General features: G+C 41.9%; 2 protein-coding genes across 3 annotated transcripts in view; both read left to right on the top strand.

Moving 5' to 3' along the window:
* Positions 1-7,119, top strand: part of LOC135105101 (protogenin A-like) — a 173,620-nt gene extending 166,501 nt beyond the window's left edge. For both annotated transcript variants that reach the window (XM_064013091.1, XM_064013094.1), the window contains exons 6-8: positions 3,361-3,506; positions 5,781-5,849; positions 6,417-7,119. In XM_064013091.1, the coding sequence (XP_063869161.1) occupies positions 3,361-3,506; positions 5,781-5,849; positions 6,417-6,470 (269 nt within the window). In that variant the 3' untranslated portion in view covers positions 6,471-7,119. The remainder of the gene's footprint in view (positions 1-3,360; positions 3,507-5,780; positions 5,850-6,416) is intronic.
* Positions 7,120-7,230: 111 nt separating this feature from the next.
* LOC135105100 (protogenin B-like) lies at positions 7,231-26,410 on the top strand. Its single transcript, XM_064013090.1, has 15 exons — positions 7,231-7,398; positions 7,781-8,042; positions 8,701-8,867; positions 9,193-9,348; positions 9,566-9,723; positions 10,296-10,526; positions 10,892-11,027; positions 11,425-11,561; positions 11,898-12,040; positions 12,483-12,613; positions 12,994-13,181; positions 14,101-14,245; positions 15,230-15,498; positions 15,664-15,774; positions 16,389-26,410. The coding sequence occupies exons 3-15, from the start codon at positions 8,717-8,719 to the stop codon at positions 16,842-16,844; spliced, it is 2,412 nt and encodes an 803-aa protein (XP_063869160.1). The 5' UTR covers positions 7,231-7,398; positions 7,781-8,042; positions 8,701-8,716; the 3' UTR covers positions 16,845-26,410.
* Positions 26,411-27,894: the final 1,484 nt, after the last annotated feature.

Raw genomic sequence — 27,894 nt, 5'->3', positions numbered from 1 at the left:
TGAGGTGCGAGAGAGAGAGAGAGAGAGAGAGAGAGAGAGAGAGAGAGAGAGAGAGAGAGAGAGAGAGAGAGAGAGAGAGAAAGAGAGGATGTTGGGTGGGGGGGTAGTTGAGTTTTGTTAATTAGTTGGTGAGTTAATAAGCTGTGTTAAAGAGGTTTCCTGTGTGTGTGTGTGTGTGTGTGTGTGTGTGTGTGTGTGTGTGTGTGTGTGTGTGTGTGGTGTGTGTGTGTGTGTGTGTGTGTGTTGCATTTACCTATTTGTGTTCTTTATGGGATTGAGTCAAGCTTGGTATGTCCTGTCTTTTAAAACCAAATCATGTTTCTTTCCTCCAAAGAATGTGCAATCAGGAACACATTCCTTAGGCAATACATTCCTCTGATGTAATGCTCTATTTGCAAAACTGTATTTCTGCACATCCTTTATCTCCTCTTGTGTTGTTGAATGTGTTGCTGTGTTCTCTTGATGTTGCATTTCCTGCTAAACAAAAGTCTTACATTACCTTCCTCATTCTTTTGATTTGATTTGATTTTTATTTCATTTTTTTTACACATTTATGCATCATGTCTCCTTTTTGTCATCTTTTCTCCAATTTGGATAGCAGTAACATTTTAATCTTTCATTGTAATAATGCCAATACTTGTCACTCATTATAATACTGATCTTTGTACCTTTCTACTGTAAAAATGTTTCTTTAAACTTGGATTCCACACCGCTGCTGCATATTTCACTGTGAGACACAAAACTTTATTATTTTCTTTACTCTGTCTTTATCTGTGTGTGTATAGGTCACACACAGTGCATGCATACTTTTGATTTTAACATTTATATGAAGTTGGTGTTAGTTTCTTATTTATCATTATTCCATTATCTCTTTCCTTCTCTGCTTTTAAATCATATTACTGAGCCTGTAGCTCCATCCAGCTTTTGTATCTTTTCTTTCAAACTGTCACATGACACATTAAATTCCATGTGCCATTTATTTTTCCACTCAGTCAGTTTGTATAAGTCTTCCTCAGTTTCTTGCAGCAATGTTCATTTACAATTACTTTGCGTCCTGGCATCATCAGCAAGCATTCAAGTAACTTCCTTCTGCAACATTTTCCTCAGCATCATTTATACAGACTACAGATCATGATTGGTGCTAAACTGAACCTTGAGGAAAATCTGCTGCTACCATTCTGCTTTGAACAGTATTCCTTCTCATTATTGTTCTCTTCTCATTGCCTCTAGAATCTGCCACTCATTTTGACTGATTTCCTTGAACTTCTTTTTGTTGTAATCTCCTCACAAGCTGTTGGTGAGGGACTTTGCAAATGCTTTTTAAGATTCTTTATATATTCCTACTGTACACACATGTGATTTTTTGTTAACAAATTAACAGATTAATTGTACTATGTAGATCTTTCCTTCCTAAATCCAAATTGCCTTCCCAGTATCATCTCTTTCTTTCTTAGTGTACTACCAAGTTTCTTTGTATTATATTTTTTTTCTAAATTTTGCTCATTACAATCATTATTAATACATATTTGTATTTTAATGGGTCATATGTGTTTCCATTTCTGAGTTATTGAATTATATTTGTATTTTTTTTCCAGCAGTGGTAATCTTGCTTATTTTATTGATTCTTCAGATATATATTATGTTAAGTGAGCTATATATTTCCTTTGCACATTTTTCAGTACTCAGCTCAAGTGTGTGTGTGTGTGTGTGTGTGTGTGTGTGTGTGTGTGTGTGTGTGTGTGTGTGTGTGTGTGTGTGTGTGTGTGTGTGTGTGTGTGTGTGTGTGTGTGTGCGCGCGCATAAGAACATCCTGTAGCCTGAAATAGCCACAATGAAGTAAAAGTTATAGCACTATTGTATATCAGCATAACTTTAATATTCCTCTTCTATATCTTGCATAATGTATGTCAGTTTCAAGGTAACATTTGTATTATAGACCCTAATTTTATTGCATTTCTTTTACATATTTATTTTCTGCAGGCCTGCAAAGTTGAAGTCAGAACAAAAGGTCATGTTGATAATTTTTAACAGGCAAACAATTGTTAAATAAGAGCAACATGACAGTGCATGAGAAGCAGCCACATTGTGTGTAGGCCAAATAGAAGTCACTGGGCAAATAGATGAAACCTTCACCACTACATGTGCTGTTTAGACATGTTACCCACAGGCAGCCCCTTTTTTGTGCCTGTACAGCCAGCAGCACACTGTTTTAGCACTGCAGCAGAGAGGCACCAGGGAAACTATGTGCCTGCAGTGCTGTATACAATTTAATCATTCTATTGTGTGCTATAAGCAAACACACATTGCTGCTCGTCTTCTCAAGGCTGGATGTGTGTAGGGTGTGGGCACAGGCAGCGGAGCACAGGTTGGGTGTGTGATGGGTGTAGGCACAGGCAGCAGGGCACAGGATGGTTGTTTGTTAGGTGTGGGCACAGGCAGCAAGGCACAGGGCTGAGTGATGGATGTGGGCACAGGCAGTGGGGCACAGGCTCAAGGTGCAGTTGGCATCACTCAAGCAGGAGACCCTTGGCACAGATGACCTTGACTCCTAGACATTAATAACTATACTGAAAATAAACTAAACTTTGCCAAACAAACGGATTTGTTTACTCACAGAGCCAGTTAAGATCACTTGCCTGACTTGGTCTTACCCTCTGCCTTCAGAAAGCCTTCCTTCACACTGCTTTCAAGCATCATGGTGCTCAGGAAACCAGGCTTATGATTTATTTATTTATTTATTTATTTATTTATTTATTTATTTATTTATTTATTTATTTATTTATTTATTTATTGATTGATTGATTGATGTTTCATGTTTGGCAACCAAAAGATTTTTGATAATTGTGTTTTGATCATATGAATGTAGTAGATTTATGTAGATTTATGTTCTTGCTTTACTGGAGTACTGTGTCACCTTGTATAGTGCCAAGGACTGCTTGTGTAGTGTTAATGAGGCACACTTTTCATTGGTTTCTATATTTATTTTTGTTTATTTATTTTTTTAATACTTATTTATTTATTTTTTTTATTTTTTATTGATACAGTTGTACTGTGGGACCTGATCATAGGTCTCCTTGGAAAATGTTGCTCACCATGTGATGTTATAATTCACATTTTTGAAAGCATATAGAATTGGGAATTATTAATCCTCTTTAGAGGCATCTGAAACTGTCATGTTGTATAATATTCACTAGTGTATTTTCACTTGATGATCTCATGAACACACCATCTGGTCATTACACAAATCTTATACATGTACATTGAAGCCAGAACTATTCAGGAAAAAAAATTAACTTAGGGACAGTGGTGCAAGAGCTGATGCCAAGGACATCTGGGGCTAATGGGAGCACTCTGTTGCAGGTCTCACCAAGAACTTTGTGGTGAGCCCCTCCAATGTGACGGTGCTGGTGGGTGAGGCTTTGCGACTCTCGTGCCAAATTGGACTCCCAGCCCCCTGCCTCACTCCTGTGGACCCAAGATCAACAACCTCTACCTCAACACGACAGGTGAGGCCAGCCTCCTCGGCACCTGTGTTATGTTTCCTACCCTCCCTGCCCTCAGGAACACTGCCACCACCCAGCTGCCCTGCTGGCGTGCACTTGTTGGACCACCGCCAGGCAAGATTGTATTTTTAGGCTTGATACCTTATTGGAAAATGGGATGCTGAAGCTCCTCAAATTTTTGAAATTCTTGGGAGTTAATGTACATTGTTGTTCTGATGCTGTGACTCAGGTGTGTATCCCAAACCATGTGTGTGGTAGGGAGTCAGAAATGTTGTCCTGGGCACAGAGACAGATATCCTTTTTTTCTCTTGAATTTCTAATTTTCACTTGGTTTGGCCATGACAGGAATGTTTAGCAACTGTTTTTGATGGCATCCAGTACATTATGCTATGATCTCCTTACCTTCTACTAACAGAGAAATTTGAGAAATATTATGAAGATTTGGATGCCTTCCAAAGTAGGGGGACCTAACATTTGTCTGTACCTATCAAAGGAAGCTAAATCTTGGTCAAAGATGTCATTACATTTTCTTGCAAGTATTAAAACTATATCTTTGAAAATCTATAGCTTTAGAAAAGAGATGATCCACCTAAAGTTGTCAGAAGCAGTCATTAGCTTAGAGATGTGGAGCTGAGGCCAGGCCAGCTGTGGTGTGTTGGAATGATCCATCCTCTCTCAGAGTTGCATTCACATGATTTGAGTCAAGTATTAAATCTGAATTCTTGGACATAAACAGAAAGACATTAGAAATAGTTATTTATTCATTTACTTGTTTGTCACAGCATTTGACCCAGCAGATGAGAATTATATGTTTTACTCATTCATTGAACAGGAATTATGTTATTGAGGCATTCGTTCATTTGCTTATGCGAGTCCAAAACAGTCTTAATGCATGAGCAGATATTACCATTACATTCTCAGCATTTGGAAGTGCCAGACATTTAAATCACAGTTTAATGCTTACCTCTCCAGAGTGAACATGACTGCTTTGCAGGCCAGAGAAATGCCCACCTAAAAGGATAATGAAAAATCATGAGTATTAAAGATTATTTTAAATACTAATGTTTTACTAATTAGAAAAAAGAGATGTTTTTAAATGTGATGATCAAGGGGTGATGCTGCTTGTTGGTGTCCCTGAATAATGTCCTGCAGTGTGGACTTTAGCTTTCAGTGTCACTTGCAAAGATTGGGATAATGAACTAAAAGTGATTAAGATCAAGTTTCCTTTAGAAAGTTTCTTCTAGGAGGAAGAGAAGTGATATTATTTCCTCTCTCTCTCTCTCTCTCTCTCTCTCTTCTCTCTCTCTCTTCTCTCTCTCTCTCTCTCTCTCTCTCTCTCTCTCTCTCTCTCTCTCTCTCCTCTCTCTCTCTCTCTCTCTCTCTCTCTTCTCTCTCTTCTCTCTCTCTCTCTCTTCTCCTCTCTCTCTCTCTCTCTCTCTCTATATATATATTTATATATATATATATATATATATATATATATATTTATATATATATATATATATATATATATATATAATATATTATATATATATATAATATATATATATATATATATATATATATATAAAGCACTTTTTGGCTGAGGAACTCAAAATTAGTTTGCCGTTTCATCAGGTGGTAACTTTTCGAAGTCTGTCCATAATTAATTCTGGTGGTGTGGTGTATATTCCATTGCCAGTGTTCTTAATTCTCATGTGTAATTATGTTATTGTCACTCCCTGCAGTGGAGATGACTCTGCCTTCCATTGTCAGCATCATTTGACCTGATGGCTTTCAAAACAAGTAGTATAGTACATAGAAACCTTAGCAGCAACACTGTAAATAGCATTCCTTATCCCTCTTTTCACTTCTCCATTCTTGTTAAAAAGGCTTTGTAGTATACGTTCCATAATTTCTTGAGTGACGAGTGTGGGTCTCTACAGGAGTCTTGTCTGCCTGTGTGTAGACTTTCTGCCTGGGGCCTCATGTATCATGTTTTATTTCTTTATCAAACATACTCAAATTCCCACATGCCTAAGTTTCATTCTACTACTGCTGTATTTGATAGTGAATAAGCTTCCATCCTGCTCACTTGATCTACTACTGCTGTATTTTAATAGTGAATAAGCCTCCATCCTGCTCACTTGATGTCACCTTTCCCCTTCATGTGTTTCCATGCTGCATTGAGTTTCCCCTTGCTCATTCTTGTTTTGCTCACCTTACTATCCTTACTCATTTTGCTTTTATTTCAAATGTCAAAAGTAAATATAATACTGATCAAATTTTTCTATCTAGGTACACAACCCCCTTCTCAGGAGTACTGCACATTGTGGGAGTGCAGGCCAGCGATGCAGGCACATACAGGTGAGGCAGGCAGTGTGCATCTCCTGGCATGTTCTCTGTTTGTAGGATAGATCAACATATGGCAGCATCCTTAGGGAACTCTATCTCCAACAAGGAAGGGATGATGGAAATTAGAAGCACCTTCTTGTAGATTCAGATGTTTCAACATGGAGTAGTATCTCCTCATTGACCAAAAAAATAAAACAATGATATAATAAAAATGTAAAAGAAACAAGGTTTTAGTGTAAGAATATACAAATAGTAGAGTTCCACAGTGATCATTCACAGAATTTATACAATTTTAAGATTGTAAGCTGAACTAGAACAATTAAGTGGTGGATTTTTCTTTAATGTATACATATATATAAATTTTAGAATTGTGGAGGAAATTGTAGATTGTCAGCACTGGCAGCATTCCTTTTATTCTTGGCACCATGCATATACACCTTCCTCTACAAGATAAGGTTCCATGCAAGACAAGCCTTTCTCACTAGATTTTAAGATTAACATCTTTACTCCTTAATGTACAAAAAATTCTGATAGCCAAGTGGTTGAGATGCTAACTGACTCTTTTGCTGTGGGTGGCAGATGCCTGGCGACCAATGCTTGTCCTCAGCAAGGAGCGTCGGAGCAGCAGCGTGACCGTCACTGTGCTGGAGGCCGGGGAGGAGGATGTCTTCCGGGCCCCCTCCTTTCTCTCCCCCAAGAAACACCTCAAAGTCAGGAAGGGAGAAGATGCTGTCCTAGAGTGTCTCACCACAGGGCTGCCTCTCCCCAGCATCTCTTGGCAACGAAAATGTGAGTCCAGCTTTGCATTCATCTGTTCTGATTCTTGCTTCTGATTACAACTGTAGAATCTCATCTTACCCTTAGACATATACTCCAGCCTTGCACATTCCTCAGCTAATTATTCATTCTTGAGTATTCTAATCCGCTTTCATCACATTGAACAGAGGATTGCTCAATACATACAGTATCTGCATTACTAAAATAGATTCTTCCAGTCATCTCTCATTTTCTTAAAATGACCACTTAAGAGTGGTAAATTTGATAGGTTCTACTCTTTAGAGTGTTTTTCCTTATCTATACTAGACATGCCAAACCTTTCACGTGTAGCATGCCTCCATTATGGAAGTGCAGCCTTCTGTAATCATAAACAGTCATCAGTTACTCCATCTTCTGTCTGATCCAACTACATTAGTCATACAATACAGTTTCAAGCACAAGAAGTAAAAATTAGGAAACAAAGTTCCAGAATGATTAGTGTTTCCCTGTCATTAGATCTGATGATGAGATTATTAAAAACTCATTACTTGAAAGTTGATTTTCTTTAGATATAACTTTTCCTAGAAGTAACTTAGGTGGCTTCCCTCACATTTTGTTTCCCTAACAGTGAAATATGAGTGAGGGTGAAGCATGGGAGGATCTTACAAGCCACACAAATGGCCTTGTAATGGGCAGCTATGGAACACTCACCATCCCCAATGCCCAGAACACCAGTGCCGGCCGCTATGCCTGCACTGCCAAATCCCTGAACCCTACCACCAAGAGCGAAGTCACCATATCTCAGGTGGGCAGCTCAGGAACCTCTCTCTCTCTCTCTCTCTCTCTCTCTCTCTCTCTCTCTCTCTCTCTCTCTCTCTCTCTCTCTCTCTCTCTCTCTCTCTCTCTCTCTCTCTCTCTCTCTCTCTCTCTCTCTCTCTCTCTCTCTCTCTCTCTCTCTCTCTCTCTCTCTCTCTCTCTCTCTCTCTCTCTCTCAGAAGGATTTTGGGGATTGAAAAAAGGAAGAGTCAGTCAACTTTTCACACTTAATTCAGGCACAGCTACTTTAGAAATGCCATACATACATCTGGCAGTCTCCTTTTGCCTCCTACAGGAAATAGAACTCTATGTCATGATACTACTACTACAGAAATTGCTTACATATCATTGTCTCATTTCACCTTGTGCAGGAAATAGAACTAGATGTCATGGTACCCCCGGAAATTATCTCCCCTCCTGAGGCACTGGATACTCTACTGGCCAAAACTGCCCGGCTGGACTGCATGGTCACGGGCAACCCCCTCCTCGGGTCACATGGTACAAAGATGGCCTCACCGTCAACACGAAGGGCCGCATAATCCAGACGAGTGCCAACCAGCTCGTCTTCACCAACTCCATCACCTCTGACACGGGGCTGTACCAGTGCCTCGCCTACAACAATGCTGGACATGCGTGAGTGTTATCAAGTCAACCAGCACCTTATTTGCCATGCTGCTCCCACTCCCTAGTCCTTTTGTTGTCTTTGTTTAACTTGAAGTTTTTGTTTCTTTTATTGCTCTTTTTCTTCTCTTATACTTGTTATCAACCACTGTTTTACTCACCTCTCTGCTTTCACTTCCTAGTCCTTTTGTTGTCTTTGTTTGACTGGATGTTCTTGTTTCTTCCATTCCTCCTGGTTCTTCCTCTTTGATGAAATTTTTGTTTTTCTGATTCCTGTTATCAACCACCGTCTTACTTGCTTCTCTTCTTCCACTTCTTTGTCCTCTTGTTGTCTTCATTTTGCCAGAAGTTTATGTTTTTCCTATTCTAGTCATCAACCACCGTCTTACTTCCCTCTCTTCCTCCTCACTTCCTCATCCTCATTTTATCTTAATTTAACTGAGAGATTTTGTTTCTGCTCCTCCTCTTGTTTCTTCCTGTGTTATCTGTACATGGCTTAGGAATTCTTGCCTCACACTATATAGATTATCAATATCAAATTCTTGTATCCTGAGTGAGCAATTACAGAATTCAGAATATCCCTAGTCTGAGTCAAGTAATGTTTCTATCTCTGAGCTTCACTCCTTAAAAATCAAGATGCTTCACTCACCTCACCACTCCACTCCCACAGCTCCAGTTGGGCCCCGATGGTCATCAACTCGTCCAAGAACCACCCGGACCCGCCCCAAAACCTTCATTATTTGGTGCTCTCCTCCACCTCAGTCCTGCTCACATGGGATGCTGTCCTTCCTACCAGTGAGAAGATCAAGGCCTACTCCATTCACTACTTTGAGTCTGGTGAGCGTTCTCTCTCTCTCTCTCTCTCTCTCTCTCTCTCTCTCTCTCTCTCTCTCTCTCTCTCTCTCTCTCTCTCTCTCTCTCTCTCTCTCTCTCTCTCTCTCTCTCTCTCTCTCTCTCTCTCTCTCTCTCTCTCTCTCTCTCTCTCTCTCTCTCTCTCTCTCTCTCTCTCTCTCTCTCTCTCTCTCTCAAATGCACAAGTTTTCCTAATTTCTAATCTTCTTACCTTTTAAAAACAACAATGAAAATATACACTATATTTATTTCGTACCAGCACAAGGAAAGATAACTATCAGCCTACTGAATGCTCACCCTTCCCTTCCAGATGCTGATGAGATGGAACGCCAGGCCGTGTCCCAGAACACCTCACACCTTCTGGAGAACCTGAAGCCAAACACCAAGTATGCTGCCTTTGTGCGCGCCTACACCAACTTCCCCTCAGACCAGTCAGAGCGCCTTGTCTTCAGCACTGCCGAGGATGGTAAGTCAGGGCAGTAGCAGAGAACGGCAATATGTTGGCTAATGTACTCACTTCTACTGTGTTTTGTGTATCTTCATAGTCTTGACTCCTTGGAAGTGCATGTGTCACTTCTCTTTTTTGCTTTTAAGATGTTAGTAAGTCAGAGCACTCAAGACTGAGGGACTTCTAGGATCTCTTTCATTTGTTTGTACTCATTTATTCTCTCTTCTCCCACCAGTTCCCAAGGGAGCTCCCATCGTGCAAGTGACTCCCATCTCCCCCACTGTGCTTCTGGTTACCTGGAAGAAGCTGCCTCCTGAGCAGGCCCAGGGCAACATTGTGGGCTACAAGATCCACTGGAGGAAACATAATCATCACTACTATCATGTCAATGAGGTGAGGCACTGCACACACACACACACACACACACACACACACACACACACACACACACACACACACACACACACACACACACACACACACACACACACACACACACACACACACACACACACACACACACACAAAATTTAAGAAAGTTTTTGATGTAACTCATAGAAGGTTAAGACAGATGCATCCAATACAAAAAGAGGTACTGAAGGAAACTTACTGCCATAGATGCTAGACTTTACAATAGTATTAAAAATGAAATAATTGAGAACAAATCGCTCATCAGAGAGAGGTGACAAGTGGCATCTCACAGAATTCAGTACCATGTTTCCATTGTATGTCAATTAGATGAATGACAAAACTAGAACAGAGAGTTACATGAATATGATTGAGTTGTTTGTTGGGAGTGTTGCCTTTGAAACAGCACTCCCTAACATGTCCCTTCTTACTGTCTGGTTCTGACGTTTTCTTTCTCTTTCCTTTTCTTTTCCCTTACTAACCAAAATTTATTCATTGTTCTCTATATTTTCTGATTGATGATGGTGCCAGAATACAAAGATGTCCCATTCCTGCAGGTGTCAGCTGATATCCACCAGTTTGAGATCAGGGACCTTTTCCCCGCCAAGAAGTATGAGGTGCAGGTTCTGGCGGGCACCAAGGCCGGCTACCCCACCAAGAACAACTGGCCCTGGATGCCCATCAGGATGCCTTCCCGCACGCCCCGCAACGTGCCACTGCCGCCCATTGTGACACTCAAGGTGGTGAATGACACTTCAGAGCGGGAGACCAACAAGCTGGCCATTAAGGTGTGTGTCTGGATGTGTGGGTGTGGGTGTGTTCATGTATATGCACTTGTATATGTATTCTGTCCACTTCTCTAATGCGTTAGTTAGCCAGTATTCTCAAACATTCATCCCTTTCTCTAGTAAACCCTGGAATTCCCTGCCAACTTTCTTCCTTTTTCTCCTACCTATGACTCATTCAAGAGGGAGGTTTCAAGACACTAACCTCCAATTTTGGACGATTCTTTTGACCTTTCTATTGGAACTAGCACCTCAGTATGTCCATTACTACTAGTGCGGCTGTTTATTTGGGAAAAGATGTTGAATTAAAAGTAGACAAATGATTCAGGAAGATAAATTAAGAATTACCTTTTTCTTTATTCCTACAGATTAACTGGAAGCTCCCAGCAGAGAACAAAGCTGAGGTGGAAGGCTACATGCTGAAGTACAGGCGGCAGGAACGACAGTGGAAGGGTCCCATCAACCTCCCTCCTTCCCAGACCTCCTACACCATCAACAATCTTGGTGAGTGTCTGTCAGGCTTGGGAGTCTACATTGCATTATTTCTGTTTTTTAGGTAAAAGTTTGGTGGGTCACTGTTAGGACACAGGCAGATCAAACTCCATGGCCAGGTTGGAAGAATACTGTCATCATGTTCCTTGAGCTTTGTATTTGGACGGACTAAAGTCAACTTTTTTGTGTGCTTAGGTTTAGATCTCTCATCTTACTTTACCTTTGATGTTCACCAGGTATGCTGTATGCAGCTTTGTGTTTTTCAGAAAGTAACACCAGTTGTCAAAATATTCAGCCTGTTTTATAATCATAAGTTGAATTATAAACTTTTAAATGTTAGATGTTAGGCAGCAAGATACAAGCAGTACAGTTTATCTTTACCCATGGACTTCCTTTATACTCTTTGCAGAGGCTGATTGGTATGAGGTGCAGGTGAAAGCATTCAGTGTTGATGGGGATGGTGGTGCCACAGAGCAGATAGTGCACACCATGCCCCCCAACCCCAACACCACCATGCCCCCCACCGCCTCATGGAATATATACCAGGTACGTGTTATGCTGTCACCCACCCTCACACTGACCAAATAAAGGAAATCACTCATAGTATGGGTCCTGAAGTGTACTCTTTGCCATAATGTAGTTTCAGGAACTACTAGAAAAGAAAAAAATCTATTTCATTTTTCTTTGTTTTAACTGTCAAGAATTATTGTTGTAGAGATTAAAAGTGAATGACTCTCCTCCCATTACTTACAATAAAAAAATATTGTCAGGAACTTCATATTCACCAAATGGCATGAAGTTTATTCTTGTGAGCTGAATGTCATTGGTAAGTTTTTGCTCACTTCCTTTTGATGTCTGACACTCTCCTCACCTGCCCACCAGTTGGAGGCTGACCCAAGGTCTCAGACCAGCATTCACCTGTCTTGGCGCCTTGCTGAGGGCCAGGAAGGGGCAGCATACTACACCATCAAGTACCGGCAGGTCTCACTGTCAACAGATGCTACAAAGGAGATCTTTGCATGCAGGTGGGCAGCAGTGATGGTTGGTCCAATGTCAAGGAACCTCACACTAGATTCTGTAGAAGTAATTAGGTTGTTATTATATATATATATATATATATATATATATATATATATATATATATATATATATATATATATATATATATATATATATATATATATATTATATTATATTATATTATATTATATCAGTTGCTATGGATTAATGTAGCAGCTGTCTATCTGTCCATTTCTCTGATGCCTTATTTAGTCTGTGAGCCTCCTTCCCAAGGAAGGTGGCCATGGCAGAACAGCTTCCACCCCTCCCTGTCCAGACATCCTCTTCTTCCTTGTCTTGAAATGAATCATATCTATCTATGCCTTTTAATTTAACTTGAATAGTTCTCTAACGTGATATATTTTTTAGTGAAATGAAAAGATGTTTTCAGTCATGACTTTTTTTCAGTGAAACTCCAGAGACTGTCATTACTGGACTGAAGCCATTCAGCACGTATGAGTTCAGCGTGCGTGCCCATGAGTCTGACGCTGTGTATGGCCCGTATAGCCCCGCGGTGCAGGCCATCACCATGGGCAGCCGTGAGTGTTTCCTTGTGCAGTCTTGGTATAGAGAGTTTTAGTTAATATGTCTTTATCTTTCATTTATTTGATCTTTATTTATGTATTTCATCTACCTACCTTTATTTATTTATTTATTTATTTACAGTTACTTTTCTTTTAACCAGCTCTCTCTGGCTCTCATCCTTTCAATGCCCCCATTTGGAAGACTGAATTTCTCTGCATAAGGTTTTCTACATATGTGCTCAAAGTACTGATTCCACAATATATCATTTTAACCTAACTGAAAGACACAAACATGTTCCTGAGGATTGTATAAGGAGTATAATTATTATGTTTATAGTACCAAAATAATCTTGAAGATGCACAACAACTGATTGCTGCATTTCTTTGCCTGGCAGTGCCCTCAGCTCCAGAGGACATCACATATGAACCAACTGATGCTTCAACGATCCGCCTCAAGTGGGAGACGCCTGAGAACCAGGTGGACGACATCAAGAAGTACGAGATCCTCTTCACCCTGGACAAGATGAAGCCGTTGTCCAAGTGGCAGGTGCAGGAGGTGGATGGCGAGACAGACGTTGCCACGGTAAGGCTGTGCCAAGGACTGTGTGTGTAAATGATTGGATCCTTGAATAGAGATAAGAGAGTATGCAGCATTGAGTGAGTGAATGAGAAAAGGAGAGTTGCTTGGGTATTGTTAATGCCAAACTGCTGATAATTGAAGTTAATCTTTAATGTGCCAATAACACAATTGGTGATTTGTTACTCTACATACCCCCAGTTTCTCTCTCTCTCTCTCTCTCTCTCTCTCTCTCTCTCTCTCTCTCTCTCTCTCTCTCTCTCTCTCTCTCTCTCTCTCTCTCTCTCTCTCTCTCTCTCTCTCTCTCTCTCTCTCTCTCATTTTCATTTACATAAAACAATAAAAATTAAGAAAGAATTATTAGACTTTACATTGAGGCAGAGTTTGTGATTGGAGGAAGAGTAAGGGAGAATTTGGTGGTAGTGTGAAGATCTGGTGTGAGAAGAGAGTTGGCTGACTGAGCAGAGCTGGGTTTGTTACAATAGCCTGAGGATGAAATTGTGTAGAGCAAGAGTCGAGTTAACTAGATTAGATGTAAGAGGGGCGTAGATAATGGAAGAACTACAAATAGAGTGAATGGACAGTGTGAAGAGAGCATTGGATGCAAGAAGGATGTCTGTGGGGCAAGGAAGAGTAATTAAGCATGAAAGGGATGACTGTAAATGCATAAATGGGGCATAGCATGTAGAGCCTCTATGATTGCTTTCCTGTGTCTGATCCTGCCACCTGATCAGGTCAGAAGCTGGAAAGAAAATGGGTCTAGCTGAGATAGTTTTGAGTAAAGTTGTAGGGAATGTGTGTGTGTGTGTGTGTGTGTGTGTGTGTGTGTGTGTGTGTGTGTGTGTGTGTGTGTGTGTGTGTGTGTGTGTGTGTGTGTGTGTTTTCTAAAGCTTTCTGCAATTCCCTAAACTCTTGCATCTTGCAGGTGAAGGGACTCATTTCCAATACGGAGTACTGGTTCATGGTCCGCAGCTGCACAGTGACAGGATGTGGCACTGCAACAGAGCCACTTGCTGCCACCATCCCTGCCATTCTCCCGTCACCCCCAGACATTTCCCCAGAGATACTATGTAAGTCTTAGGTCTCAAGGAACCCTACCCATCCATATGTTTATGCACACTCAAACTGTTATCCATCAGACTCATCTGTGCCATATCAATTGAGGTGTATAAGCACCATCAAGAGCAGTTCAAATGTGGTGCTTGAATTGGTGCTATATGGTAACTTTACTAGCTTCATTTATGATGGCTTATAATATAGTTTTATACTTTCATGTCACTATAGTATAATATGAGACTAGTTGCTGCATATTATTGGAAGTGGAAGAAGGTTTAGTGGATTCTCGTGGATGTGTAGTGCGCCCTGCAACAAGAAGGTATGTAGCCAGGGAGGGGCATTGTTGAAAGGGTGCTCATGTCCTACTGCCTTATTTCACCTGAATTTTCGCTGAACAGAATGGTGACATTGGCAGTGACTGCCTCTGCATACTGGTGTAATGTTGGTGCCCACTTGGAGGTGCCTGTGAAGTCCAGGAGGTGCTTACAAGGAATAGGAAGATTTATAATTTAGTAAATGTATGGTGGGGGGTGTTCCACTCATACTGCTCTTTTAGACAGGGTGTAATCAAAAGCATTTTGTCTTATCAACTCTTCTCCTCTGACTGACTGTCTCCACCCTCTCTCTCATCATTGCAATGTTGCATCTCATGTTACCTTCAAGGCTCCCATAGTATACATACTAACCCTCTCCACTGCCTCATTGTCCTTTCCTCTCTGCCTCTTGTTGAAGAGCAAAGCCCGCCAGTACAAACAAGATCAATATTCAAGGGCATGCAAGTGCTGCAACAAAGTTACTTAAAAGAAATGTGCACTTTGCTATTTTCAAGATATTTTCAGTTGATATTCTTACAACCAGATTTTTATTTTTTCATCAGTCACAAGACAGTGTATATGATGAAAACATTTAAAAATAAAACATGAATGACTACAGAGAGTCTTAGGAAGTAGATATTCCTTATTCCTCAGAGTCTCATGCTGCCTTCTTCTTGTTCCCAGACCTGATCTGTGGCTTGGTAGCATTCGTGTTTGTGTTTCTCATCGTCCTCATCACTGTGTACATCATCAAGTACCGCAACGTGACCTCCCAGCCACGTGTCTTATCCTGCAATGGCAACGGCCACATCAACGGCAAGCGGGTCACAGCCGGGGCCAGCAAGGGGCGGTTGGGTGGCCCTGGGGACAGTGAGGGCCAGGAGATGGAGGTGTACGTGCCCATGCTGACACAGATTCCACCTGACTTCAAGTCCCCGCCTTTGGACACCAAGGTTAGGAATGAGTCCTGAGGCAGCAGGATATCGGTGCTTAATGAAATACACGTTATATTTTCATTATTTGTGGAATTAAATGGATTTGTAAGAGTAAATATTGACTCATATTCAGTTGGAACTACTTGTAGTGCACAGCTAATGTAACTTCTGCCCTTTGTACAGGGTGGGTACCCAGACACTTGGCTCAATGGACTCAGCAACTCTCGCTGCAATGGATACGTGCAGTCCCGGGAGCACTCCCTAGCAGGCGCTGCTCCAAGTGCCCCTGTCCAGGTGAGAGTCAGCAGGCACTGCAAATGTTTCCATGTTAGGTGATGGTAGGGACACAAATGTTATTTAAAACTGTATTTTTCACAGCACTGAATTTCATGATCCCTACTACCATGTTACTTGGTTGAACCTGAAACCTTTTGCTTTTCAGACTATGTTATGAATTTCATGAATTTTCAATTATTATTTGTGACTTCCCTGTGATATTCAAAGCAGGTGAGATGAGAAAAGGATACTTGCTTGTATTTTTACTGTACATTGCATTTTAATTTTCATGTTCTCTCTTCACATTTACATCAATGTTTCATCTTTGTGACCCCTTAGCTAGAGAACTTCTCAACAAATTTCCATCTATAAAAATTGTAATCTGTTTGTTGCAAATATGGGCAGACCAATCTGATCTGCAGAATGAAATGGCACTTTTTTGGTTATAATGTTCTTTTGTCACAAATGTTTAATGCTTCTTTACATCAAAAACCACATAAAACAGCAGGTTAGGGAATGTTCAGCTAGCTTTGCCTATACATATTTTATTACTGCTTTTTCTTCAGGACAGTTGTACTAAAGCTTAGAAGTGTATTTTACTCTTAATAAAAATTTGTCCTGACATTTTCTAGGGTGGATCAGAGGAGGAAAAAGAACAACTTGTTTTAGGTGCTGGAAGCAGTAATGGTGCCACAGCCCAGTGTGCCTCTTCCAGCAGCCAGCCCCCGCCAGCATCTCTGCAGGCAGCCAGTGAGCAGAGCCCCAGCAGCTGCTCCCTCACCACCACACCCCCGCCCTCCCCAGCCCACCATCTCAACCACAGCACCACCTCGCATGATGGTCTTAATAACGTCACCAGTCTGACAACCCTCAGTGTGGCGGAGGGTGAAGGAGGGGCGGCACCAGACAGGACAGGGACAGACGACACCAGTCAGCACACCACTGCTGCTGCTGCTGCTGCTGCTGCTGCTGCCTCTGTCACTGCCTCCACCCCATACCACCACCTCCACCACCACCACCACCACCATGCAGGCGCTGGGGCGACGAGAGCAGCGTCTCCAAGACCATCACTGACAATGGCACAGTAACTGGTGCAGCGCCTGGTCACTGCCGGGCTCACTTCCCTCGCAGGCCCCTGTCACCAAGAGTCTCCTCTGGTCTGATGCGGGTATTGATACGTATACAAGGCCTGGCCCAGCCACTGCGGTGATACATGCGGCAGCTGTGCCCATCCAGCCCACAGTGGACTTGATGCGTGTGCCTTGACCCAAGTGTACAAATGTTGTCAGCGTGGGTACTTGTGACCACCGAGAAAATGAGCGGGGCTGGGTCAGGCACCCATTGTAGCCACTAACAGCTAGGTGTTGTTTGGTGTTTACGTTGTAGCATTGTGGATATGACTCTCGGTCACACAATTCAGGCTCAGCGTCCCCCCACCCCCCGACTCAGCACGTCATGATACAGTTCACTTACCGAGGCTTATTGAAAGGAGTACAAAACACTAACTTTTTTCCAGATTTTTATGTGTAAACTGTGACTAGAGAGCTGTGTCCAGGTGCTCCCTCATTTCTCTGACAACAAGGTATCAGGGATTATCCTGGCAAATAACAGTATGCCTGCCCCCACCCCCAACCCACACCACCACCATGGCCCCCAAAGCAACTTCTCGCGTCTTCACAACCTCATTGAGTCGCCATATTTGTATCAGGGATGGTAATCTCTTCTCATAATTTTCTTTTATATAAGACTGTAATACATCTTTTATTTAGGTGTGTTTCATTTGTCTGCTGGTTCTTATATAACATAAAGTAGTACAAGAGTAATGGGTTATTAACACTTTATGTATGAGGAATTGACTTTTAGGCAGCAGTTGTGTTATGTAACATTTCTGTGTTTTTACTGTTGAAGCATTACAGTCTGAAGTCAGGGAGATTCATACCAAGAGCAACCAAGTGCAGGAGTCGTTCTTGCACTCAATGATCACATGCAGCGCTTATAATATTGCAGAAGCTACCTGAACCATTATACCGTTATTAGCTCCTTACCAGGTGGGTGGAGGATCATTTTAGAGGAGCATCCTTGGGAGGTCGGGAGTTGTTATTTTCTGATGATGCTCATCTGATGCCATTCTTCACTCTGAGTGTTAGGACTGTATCACTCTGTAAAGTGTTTAGGTCCAGGAGTATTGCAGCTTATTTACTTGTAAGAACTGTTGCAGCTTTCATTGCATTTTCTCAGCAGATGTCTAGGGCAAACTTAGACTGATCAACTTGATTCATTCTTATCTATTTATTGTATCTTTTGTCATCTCATAACTATATTCTATCTATCTTAAGAAGAATATCACAACAGTAGGCATTTTACCAACAAAAATTTGGTAAATTTGGCCTCTTTGCTGTGTCGAATCAACACAGCAGCGAGTGGAAACACTCCCAGTGTAACATGTGATCCTTCACCCACAACTCACTTTGCATTCCATACAGACTTCTGACAAGTGGTGCTGTGCCACTGAACTAAATTACCGTCAGTCAGTTCCCTAAAGGCTCCCTGGTGGGCAGCTCTGGGTCAGCTAGATGCCTGCACACCTCACATCCAGTGGCTCCAGGTGGTACTCAAACCCCCAAAGCCTCACATGGTGCCAAGAAGTTATAAAGTTGATGAAGTTGACTCCTGCCAACACTGCCTCAGAACTTGGGCTGAGTAACGGTAACTTTGATCAGTGGAAATGTCCTCCTCTCAGAGCTCGGGCTTGCCTCTCCCCGGTTCCCAGCAGCACTGGCAGCACCAGCCCCTGTGAGCCCTGATCCTCCACCAGTGTGGCACCACAGGTCTGGATTGCTTAATGAAATGATAAAACAATACTCAAATCTGTTGTCAGATGAAACGTGTTAAAACCACAAAACATTAGCAGTTGAATCTATTAATAGTGCTGTTTGCTGGTGACAGCCCTTAAATACGTGTTAGGCAGCCATTTGTGCTAATTTGCCTTATGATGAAATTGTTCAAACCTTCAGGGCAAAAGATGTGTGTTTGCAAGGGAAGGTATTTGGCACCACTGGTGTGTGATGGAGCCTTCTTGTAGAGTCATGGTGGGGGTTCAGCCTGGCTACTCTCCTGTGTGTGTGATGTAGCTGACTGTCTGAGGTGGGAGTTTCATACATAAGACTTATTTTAATATTTAGTACAAATCATATTCCATTTACTAACTATATACACTGGTTAACTTAATCCCTGGTAGGACTACTGAAACAATCTCAGTGCTTTTCTCAATCTCCAGTTGTACAGATTGTCATAAGTCACCCTGCAACACTCTGTGCAGTCAGACCACTGCTCTCGGCTAAACTTAGACCCCCTCATGGCTTTGTATCAAAGCCCGGAACTGAGAATGGGATGTGGTTGAATGAGTGGCTTTGATGAGCAGAAGATTGGGTGTGCAGAGTGATGTGAACCCCCTTCCTCCCAAGCAAGAAACTTAGCTCAGGCTTTTACCTCAGTTACTGTGTGGAGCTCCAGGAAATGACAGTGTGAGGAGATACCCTATATACGTATTTGTTGCCCATGGATGAATATTGTCTCTATTATTATGAACTCTTATGTTTGTATCTTGCTGCTAAGTTAGTTTTGTTAGCAGAAAGGGTGCCAACCATTAGTGGCTCAGGTGAGGGACTCTCCGCCCCCCCCAGCCCACCACTACCACGCAGGGGGCCCACAAACGCTCAGTACACAACTATGCTAAAGATAGAAAATTATTTAAAAGAGATTTATTTCAAATGTATGTATATATACCTCACTTTATCAAAATGTCTGATGTATATACAATTCCCATCCCTCTTTCCCTACCTCTGTATTTCTCTCTCTCTCTCTCTCTCTCTCTCTCTCTCTCTCTCTCTCTCTCTCTCTCTCTCTCTCTCTCTCTCTCTCTCTCTCTCTCTCTCTCTCTCTCTCTCTCTCTCTCTCTCTCTCTCTCTCTCTCTCTCTCTCTCTCTCTCTCTCTCTCTCTCTCTCTCACTGTTCATAAATTTATGTATATACTTTTTTCCATGGATTCAGTCAGTGGAGGGCCGGGGTGGTGCTGGAGGGGCAGCGGAGCATCAGTCCAGCTTCGTGCACATAATTTCTACCTCATAAAGGGCACAGGTCAGGTGGGGCAAGGGACCTGCTGTTTCATCCTCCAAATTTTTTTTTTTTTTTTTTCCAATTTTTTTTTTCTTTTTCTTTCCCCCTCTTTCTCTTTCTCTTTTTTTTTCCCCTCCATTCCCTCACCCATTTTCCACCCTTGTTATACTTCATTTCATATATATGTATATTTTTTTTTTTTCCAATAAGTTAGACAAGAGTCCAGGTTGGCAGGGGCTGTGGTTCTGTTTCTCAGGGAGCTCAATGTACAAACACTACACTCCACAGCACCTGCCCACCAGATGACCCAAACCCCAAACACTCAATCACCACCACCACCACCACCACCACCACCTTGGCCACCCTCTCCACCACCTCTCCTGCTTCATTCCTCTATACTACTGGTTGGCCCTTCTCTTCCTCCTTAATGCTAAGCTGTATCTTCCAACCCTTTCTTTCTTCACCCTCCTCCTCCTCCTCCTCCTCCTCCTCCTCCTCCTCCTCCTCCTCTGATTCATTAATCATATTAGTATACCCTGTGTTTTGTCTGTTAGTAGTTCCTGTGCTACCTCCAGACAGCCATCACTCATCCCACCCAAACCACCAAGGAAGAAAAGCTAATTTCTCTCTCTCTCTCTCTCTCTCTCTCTCTCTCTCTCTCTCTCTCTCTCTCTCTCTCTCTCTCTCTCTCTCTCTCTCTCTCTCTCTCTCTCTCTCTCTCTCTCTCTCTTCCTCTCCCTCTCCCTCTCCCTCTCCCTCCCTCCCTCCCTCCCTCCCTCCCTCCCTCCCTCTCTCTCTCTCTCTCTCTCTCTCTCTCTCTCTCTCTCTCTCTCTCTCTCTCTCTCTCTCTCTCTCTCTCTCTCTCTCTCTCTCTCTCTCTCTCTCTCTCTCTCATATTTTTTTTACAATACATCCCCCTACCTCCCAGTATACACATTTAAAATTTATTTTAAAGTACATGATAGTTACGATTTTTTTGTTATAGACACTCATGTGTATTTATGAGTGGATGTATTTTGGAATTTTGTTTTCCTAATTTTATCATACTACCTCGTTCCTTTTTGTATAATGAGTGAAAACTTAAGCATTGCATCTCCCGTGCTGCATATGTATGATAGCTCAAGGGACAAAGAAAGGAAAGAGATTGAATGCTCCTATGCCAACTCCCTCATCCTCTGCCAAGAGCGCATTAACTCAGCTACTTCATGATAACCAGTCATTATTTTGTCAGTAGGATGTTATCATGTACACTATTGTTTCTTTTTTTATTCTGGATGATTGCAACATGAACTGGTAGGCTGGGGAGGCTGTCTCCCCTCCTCACCTCCCAAAGGTGTGTTCCTCCCCCCTGCTCCCCCTGTGACTGTCACACTGTTGGTTGCTCTCCCTTCCAGTGCAGTAGTTGTTTCGATCACAGGGGCAGCCTCCCCCGCCTTAAATAGGGTAATGTAACAGAATTTGGGATTGTCAATAAGACTCATATTCTATTACAACATAGGATGTAAGCCTTCTTAAGAATTCAGAATGTTTGTGGATTACTCCAGCCAGTTGAGGTTGGATCCCTTATCCTAAAAATGCCCCCTTCATTTATTGTAGTTTTTAAGATATCGTACAAGTTAACATGTACACAGGGTTGGAATACATTTTGTACAATAATTTAATGTATTGAGAAACGTCTTGTGCTCATTTCTATTTGTAAATATTGTAGTGACACTACTAAATATGTACAAGGTAGTGGAAGTTATCGGCTTAGGTAGAAGTGAGCTGAACCATAGGCCTGTTACTTGCATATATATTTTTTTTGGTTGATTACTACAGTACAGCTAAAAGCACAAGATAAACTATAGTTTGCAGCACCATCTTGTCAAGAGGAAAAGAAGTAAAAAAACAAAAAAAAACAAGAAAACAATTAAAGTGCCCATGCTCATCTGTCACAGGGATTTTGAGGCATGACTTCAATATGGTTCATTTTCCTCTCCCTCCCTTCCCCTCCCACACCCTCCCACCAAGATGCTACCTTCAACTCCACTACTCTGCAACCCACACTTACAACTAACAGACAGAAAATGGAACATGTTGAAATCCCTGCCCTCTTTGCCAGGACAACAAACCAGCATGAGGTGTCAGGAATGACACACCAGAAACAGTGCTGACCTAACAACCCCCTGGAACCCAGCGGCAGAACTTTCAAGTACTAGGAGGCAAGCACAATGCAGGGCTTGCTGTCAGTCCTCCCTTGCTAGGGCATACACCATAGCTTTTGAAAGGGATGCTCTCCATTCTCTCTCTCTCTCTCTCTCTCTCTCTCTCTCTCTCTCTCTCTCTCTCTCTCTCTCTCTCTCTCTCTCTCTCTCTCTCTCTCTCTCTCTCTCTCTCTCTCTCTCTCTCTCTCTCTCTCTCTCTCTCTCTCTCTCTCTCTCTCTCTCTCTCTCTCCTCATATTCTCATGTGTTTCCTTTTTCTTTTCTGCTCATTTTTCTATTAGTCTCTCTCTCTCTCTCTCTCTCTCTCTCTCTCTCTCTCTCTCTCTCTCTCTCTCTCTCTCTCTCTCTCTCTCTCTCTCTCTCTCTCTCTCTCTCTCTCTCTCTCTCTCTCTCTCTCTCTCTCTCTCTCTCTCTCTCTCTCTCTCTCTCTCTCTCTCTCTCTCTCTCTCTCTCTCTCTCTCTCTCTCTCTCTCTCTCTCTCTCTCTCTCTCTCTCTCTCTCTCTCTCTCTCTCTCTCTCTCTCTCTCTCTCTCTCCTCATATTCTCATGTGTTTCCTTTTTCTTTTCTGCTCATTTTTCTATTAGTCTCTCTCTCTCTCTCTCTCTCTCTCTCTCTCTCTCTCTCTCTCTCTCTCTCTCTCTCTCTCTCTCTCTCTCTCTCTCTCTCTCTCTCTCTCTCTCTCTCTCTCTCTCTCTCTCTCTCTCTCTCTCTCTCTCTCTCTCTCTCTCTCTCAACAGCAATTTGATTATCACAATGTACAAATCTATTCGGAGGTGCTACAGTTAAGTGCTCATTAGGTAGGCCCGTTTCAGGTAGCCTAGTCTGTCCTCCACCTGCTTCACCATTTAGTAGTTGTCTGAACACCACCACCACCACCACCACTCATTTCCTACACCATCCTTTTCTCTACCTGTCATCATGCCCCTCCATTACTCATAGTTGAGCAAAAGCCCCTCCTATTGTTGTATCAGCCCCCATGCACTTAAACTCTGGTGTGTGTACAAGGGTTTTCCAGTTTGCGTTATATGGCAGCAGCATGTTCACTGTCAGTTTGTCCTGCTGGGAAAGAGGCTGATTTCCTGGCACTAACATTCACTAATAGCTGGGACATTGGTTTGGAGGGCTGCTCTTTGATACAGTGACCCCTTGTACCCTTGTGAAGGAGTTGCTTGCGAGGTCTAGTGGTTGGGCAGCAGTGAGGAAGGGCATTTAGGGTGCTACTTCTGGCCCGTTTCATCCATGGTGCTCCCCCGTAGACGCCAGGCAGCCAAAACACCAGAAATAAATAAAACTGTGAAGAGCCTTTTTTTCTTCCCTGCTGCTGCCTGCCTCTTGACCACCACTGACCCCCAGCACTCAGCCACCATCCTCACCCCTCGCTCGCCACACCACACCACACCATTGCCAAGATATTTCAAATGCAATACAGTGTCATACAGTCTTCAGGTACCTCTCTATCATGGTCAGGAGAGCTCATTCATCAATCCATTCCATCATTCATCCACTGTCATTCATTCATCATTCATTCTGTCATTCAATCATTTAGTCAGGTCATTCAGTCAGTCAGACAGTCAATCAGTCAGTCAGTCAGTCAGTCAGTCAGTCAGTCAGTCAGTCAATCAATCAATCAATCAGTCATCTACTCACCTACTCACTCACTCACTGCCCCTTCCCTTTGGCTCCCATGTCATGTGCCGAGCATTCCCCCTCCCTCTCCCCATCCCCAACACAATGCGGGCCACAGTCAGATCAAGTTTAAGTTACCACAGCCCTCATTACGATGCAAGTAAAAGCCACACCTTCTGAGGTTTGCCAGCATCGGGTACAAAAAGACTGATACATACGTACATACTACACAGTTCCAATGATCAAATTTTTGCAATAACTGTCATCCTTTGGCCATCTTAATTGTTTAATGGAAAAAAAAAAAAATTAAGCAAAACTGGCATGAAATGCATGAAATGAGCACACTGCAGAAAGAAATGAGCTATCGTAATATTTATGTGGTATAGTTGCTTGTATATGTAAGAACTGCCTGTGGTGTGAGAATCTGAAAAAACTTTTGTTTTAGCAGCTGCTGGAAGATTATGTGACAGTGGCAATAAAAAAAAAGCATAATGCAGAGATGTAAAGTTTGGATACTAGAGGAAGCTTTTCATGCATTTATATTTTAATCTTTATTTGTTAATCCCCCAATACCTAATGGGAAGATGATGTTTTTGTTTACTTGACCCCATTCAAGATTTTAAAAATGATAAAATCCAAGTGTACCAGTGAAGCTTAAGATTCAAACACCAAAGGTAAATATTTTAAGAGATCTGATGTTGTGTGTCTGGTGCTTCCAGTTTGTGACAAGATCAACAGTGTATGTAAGGAATTTTTTCCATTGTGTTTATACATATATTTTGTCTTAAAATCATCAGTGAGGGAAAATTTTGATTAGATTGCAAATCATGGAGTGGAAACGTGTGATCTTGTGATAAAAGTAGTGTCAGTCTGGAACTCTTATTGTATAAATAATACTTAAACCACATAGCTCAGGTTTAGTGTTGTGGTGTTCATCAGCATTTTGTTTTGGCACCAATAATCACCACCACGGACACTGTGTGGGGATGCGTCCCCGCCGGCAGATCGGCCACTCGATCCAGCCAGCCTGCAGTGACCGGGTGGTGATGAGAGGCAGCAGGAGCAGGACAGTGCACTAGTCACCATCCTTATGGAGGCTGAGTCTTGGAACACGACGTCGAGCAAAAGGAGCACGTCGAGTGGCAGTGTGTGTGTGTGTGTGCGCCAACCCTACGTTTTGTTCATGTGTTAGGGAGGGGAGGAAGGGGACCTTTTTCATCAGGCTTATATCTCAGTTGCTGACCCATAGGATGAGCCTAATTTGACTTCCACAAAACTTTCAAATAACATTAGATTATAGCCAATCAGTTTTCCATAGAAGCAGGGGACAAATTGCAGCAGATAATTTAATTATATACCTTACCCTACCTCGTAGGTGATGTCTTTACTTGCGACCTCAGTAAACACAAAACTTTTTGTAATTTATAATTTTATTTGTCATCTGTGTGAATGTTGGTGTGAAGATGACTATGTAGTATGTTGGCATTATTGAAAGGAATTAATGGTGAATGAAGCAGCATTTATAGGTCTGGGTATTTCAGTGTATCCCACATGCAAGCCAGGACGACCTAGTCTTCTGCTGATTACTTGTATGATATAATTACTGACCTTGCTGGAAAGGACATCACTGTATTTGATATTTTTTTTTTTATAGCTATACAAGTCAAATGAATTAGTCTTTTAGTGACAAAAAAAAATTGGAATATGGTAGATCCAAGGTGGTGTTGGGCTGCGCACCGCCAACACCCCCCCAGCATCTCACTTGGTTAGAGTAATACATATATCAGGTTATTTTTGTACCAGAAAACTATAGCCTCCTCACTCATTCTGTTTCCATCTTATTCTTTATTAGCAAGTGTTTTGAACTTGTAGAACACTTTTCAATAGTTCCTGCACCTCACTCCTGCAGTGAGGAGCAGACCAGCAGTACCTGTGTGTGTGTGTGTGTGTGTGTGTGTGTGTGTGTGTGTGTGTGTGTGTGTGTGTGTGTGTGTGTGTGTGTGTGTGTGTGTGTGTGTGTGTGAGAGAGAGAGAGAGAGTGAGTGAGTGAGTGAGTGAGTGCACGATGTGTGTGTGCAGGCGGACACAGGCATGCATGCATTCTTGCATGTTTGGAGTGCATGCATGCATGTATGTGTATAGGTGTGGGTGTACGTGCGTGTGTGTGGGTGTGCAATGTGCGCGCTTTACATACACACACCAAAACCAGTGAAACTCCATTCCGGTGATACTTTATTTGTTCATAATGATGGTCGTCCCAGTAAATGCTCATCTTGGAAGGTGTGAGGAGGCTGAGGCAGGTGTATGAGGAGACAGACAGACAGACCGACAGACAGACAGACAGCAGAACTAGGTTACTCCCATAAGGTGAAAACTGGTCACTTGTGTCATAACTTAATGTGTAAGTCATCTGGAATTATTTAACTATGACATTTATTGAAGAGGAATAAAAATGTTTGCATTGGGACTAACTAGTTTGGTCTGTTAAAAAATAGGATATTATACAAACATGTCATTGGATTATGATGCAGATCTTTGCTAAGGCTTCCAGGAAACAACTGCAATGGTGACTTTTTAGTATGTGGCCTCAGTATAGTATCGTTTCCATCGGAACACAAATTATTTGTACTGTGTTATATAATAAATCATTGCATAGACTCTTTCAGACTGTTCCCAAAAAGATAAAATAAAATACCATTACATGCTAAGTATATATGATAAATATCCTGGCAGAGCAAATCTCACAACATAAGCTGTAAAGATGCACACACTGTGCTTATTGTGTGGCATGGTGGCATGGGTTTTACCTTCCCCAAGACTGTGGTGTCAAGTGCAATCCTTATTCCTAATTATCAAAATCTTTATCAAAGATGGAATAAAATTAAAGCTAAACTTGTGCCATGGAAAGGAAGCAAAACTGAGATACAGGTAAGTTTCTCCATGAGGGATGTTGGGTGATCTTTGATGTGGGGCTCCATTGATCCATGGACCAATATTTTTTTAAGCCTTCAGCAATAAATATGAAATGGCCTCATAATAATAAGAACAGGCAGAAATATTCATCAAATCAAAATAGCAAATATGATTTTACATGTGCAGCACCTAAATGTTTACAGGATGTTGGAAAGTTAACTAAAGTGTCTGTCATGTCCACCAGATTGAGTGCTACTACAAATTATTGTCAGGTACAAGCTCCACATTTGCTTCTGGGATATTAGTATGGAACCTACATTTGTATATGTAAAATACCTTATTTATCTGTTATTGGACTTTGTCATTTATAATATTTAACTGTAATGGGGTCTTGTGAGTTCTGGAAAACTGGTACAAAACGGCTGAATTGTGGAATCCATGTGGTATGTTAAAATGTGCTAAATGTTCCTTCATTAAGACCCTCCACTGCTAATGACTTGTGGGTGTTGATCAGCATGGAGACTATGGGACCACTATTCTGTTTCACTTGATGACGCTGTGCCCTGCTTACAGAAGAAATAAGTGTACAACACACAAATATTCAGTTCATGAACTGTTCACATTCTCATTGAGGGAGGGACATCAGCATAGTGGAAGTGGCTGAACAAGGATAGATTGAAAAATAGCTAAGTACATGCTGAGATTACCATGAGCTATTGAAAAGGGTGAATATTACTTAATACAGTAAGAAATCAGTGTAAGCAAATACCATTTTTAGTATCAGGGAGTCCAGCCTAGGGAAAAAATAATAAAGTTCACTATGTCCCTAAAAAAGCAAACAGGTGAGGAGCAGAGAGGGATCATCATTTCAGTTTGTGAGGCACTTCAGGCTGCCAAGAGAATAAAAAAGTAACAGGAATGGAGTTCCAGACTTGACCAGTAAAAGGAATGAAAGAATGAAGGTACTGGTTAATTCTTGCATTAATAAGCTGGTCAGAATAGCAATGGAAGTAAGTAGGAAGTCCTGTGTAATGAGGCCATGGGAGAGGGGAGGAAATCAGCAAGTTCAGCAGAGCAGTCACCTTGAAAAACAGAAAAAATATAGTAAAAGATACAACATTGTCAATGGGAGTGGGATAAGCAAGACAGTCTGTTAAGATGTGAAGCTTTTGACTCCACCCTGTTTAGGAAGGCTGTGTAAGTTGAATCTCCCCATATGTGGGGCCAAATGGACAAACATGGCTCTTGTGTAAAATAAGTGGAAAGCATAGAATTCAGA

This window comes from Scylla paramamosain, chromosome 11 (genome assembly GCF_035594125.1).
Source record: "Scylla paramamosain isolate STU-SP2022 chromosome 11, ASM3559412v1, whole genome shotgun sequence".
Taxonomy (NCBI): domain Eukaryota; kingdom Metazoa; phylum Arthropoda; class Malacostraca; order Decapoda; family Portunidae; genus Scylla; species Scylla paramamosain.
Note: the sequence above shows the minus strand (reverse complement) of the source record. Positions and strands in the feature narration are given on the sequence as shown.